Raw genomic sequence first — 2,070 nt, 5'->3', positions numbered from 1 at the left:
GAGCTCCCCACCGTGGTCCAGAGAGTGAAGAACTGAGAGTACCCAGAGATGGCTGCCTGCCGGAGGCCCAGAAATTTCATCCTGTAGCATGATTGCAGACACATGTTTAAAAAGACATAGGACTCAAAGGGACCGGGGAATGCAGAACAGTTTCAAATCTGCATAGAATCCAGACTTTCCAGAACCACTGAGTCCGGAGACCACCAAAACAATTACCCTGGAAGCATCTTCAGACCTTAACCCAACAACATCCCTGCAGGCTTCCTTAAACTGAACCATGGTTTAGCTTAATTGGTCATGGATGTCTTCTTTGAACATCGTGTCCTTTTAAAGACTAGCTATCTGGGATCAAATTGACCACAGTAACTCGAAAGTTTAGGTAGGACCTTGGCGGGTGGGGGTGGGAGGTAGTGGGTTTATATTAATGGGGGAATGAGTTGAAAACAGTAGCAGATGGTAGCACTGAACTGACATGTAGAAATCGGTGTGTGTTTTGCTGCTTATATTTTCAACCAACCGGTGAGAAAAACACAGGTTCCGTATTCTCTGCCATCAACAGATGTGCAAGCAATGAGCCTCTGCTGAAAAGGAGCGCCTGATGTTGCAAAACCCCTTCAGTGTTCTTGCGAGAGGGGCCCAGACCTAAACACCTCCTGTGAGGCATGGAGCATAGAGAATGGTGTCAGTTCCAGCATGGTTGGCACGCCCTTGGCCGGGCAAGCCACTTCATGGTGTGCCCTAACACCAGTGCCTGGGCCTAAGATCAGGGATCTGTCTGCAGAGAATCCGCCATCACCTGCCTGCTTCCTTTAAAACCCCAAGGGAGCCTGTGAGCTGCATGAGTCTAAGTTAAGTGCCCTTTGAAGTGTGCCATCCGTTCTCAGGGGGACACTGGCCATCTCTGTTGCCATTTGGACAGTGAGATGGGGAAGTTCTTTGAAAGGTCATCTCTGCCGCTTCTCATCCTCCCATACAGCAGAGAGTAAAAATACAGAAAGCACGCTCCCTAGGCCACCTAGAGGGCACGCAAAAAAGTCCTGTGGGAAAGAAACTCCATGAAGTGTTGGCATCTCCATCTCTGCCCCTTCCCTCTCCAGCCCCAGTTAACAAGGCACCATGCTTGCTAGCGGGCCAGGCAGCACGGGGATGTGTCAAGGGACAGCCAGTGGGTTTGCAGGAGCTTGTCTTTGGTCACGTCTGGGCTGATCTGTCTCCACAGAAAGAGTTTATGAAGCAAGTGCAGTCCAGCGGGGTGCTGATGGTCTTCTCCCAGGCCTGGATTGAGGAACTTTACCATCGCGTGCTTGAGCGGAACATGCTTGGCGAAGCTGGCTACTGGGGCAGTCCCGAGGACAACAGCCTGCCCCTCATCACCATGCTGACCGGTCAGTGCCTCTTCGTCCCAGGGCTCTGCAGCGTTCCTTAGGTGGGAAGGCTCATGCTTCAAAGGCCTCTTCAGAGAAGCAATGCTATTTCCATAAGATGTGGAAACAGCTCGACAGAGCTTCCTCTGGTGGCTCGGGAAGGTGGCACGGATTATTTCACAGATGCTTCCTGTCCTCTTCCCTGCAGGAGCTTGCAAGCCTCCCCGTGCTCCCATAAATTGGGGGCGACTTAGTACCTTGGTCTGTGGGTACGAAACCATAGCCTTTTCTGGGGCTACGTCGTACTTTCTGGGCACAAAGCCCAGAATTATTTCTGGAAGCGCTCGTGCACTCATAGATGCCCGATACTATTTGGCACTCATGGGATTTGACCAGTCAAATGGTGGGTTTTACACTTGGCCTCGTTCCCATTGGCTGCCCACAACAGAGGTTCTCCCTTCCCTTTCTAGGGGTAGCACTGGTAGAAGTTTAAATTGGCATCCACTAGGGTCCTCATATCTTGGTCTTCAGGATCCAGAGGGGTTTGTTTGTGTTTTGTTTTTTATTGTTTTATTAGGGGTTCATACGACTCTTATCACAATCCATACACACAATTGTGTAAAGCACATTTGTACATTCATTGCCCTCCTCATTCTCAAAACATTTGCTCTCCACTTAAGCCCCTGGCATTAGGTCCTCATTTTTT

General features: G+C 50.2%; 1 protein-coding gene across 1 annotated transcript in view; it reads left to right on the top strand.

The window, feature by feature from the left end:
* The window catches only part of ARFGEF3 (ARFGEF family member 3), a 68,937-nt gene that overhangs the window by 18,334 nt on the left and 48,533 nt on the right, over window positions 1–2,070 (top strand). Inside the window, exon 6 of the mRNA XM_045294592.1 lies at window positions 1,224–1,385. Within this exon, the coding sequence (XP_045150527.1) occupies window positions 1,224–1,385 (162 nt within the window). The remainder of the gene's footprint in view (window positions 1–1,223; window positions 1,386–2,070) is intronic.

Source organism: Echinops telfairi, unplaced genomic scaffold (assembly GCF_000313985.2).
Source record: "Echinops telfairi isolate 266 unplaced genomic scaffold, ASM31398v2 ScPeMD7_3533;HRSCAF=4204_0, whole genome shotgun sequence".
Lineage (NCBI taxonomy): Eukaryota > Metazoa > Chordata > Mammalia > Afrosoricida > Tenrecidae > Echinops > Echinops telfairi.
Note: the sequence above shows the minus strand (reverse complement) of the source record. Positions and strands in the feature narration are given on the sequence as shown.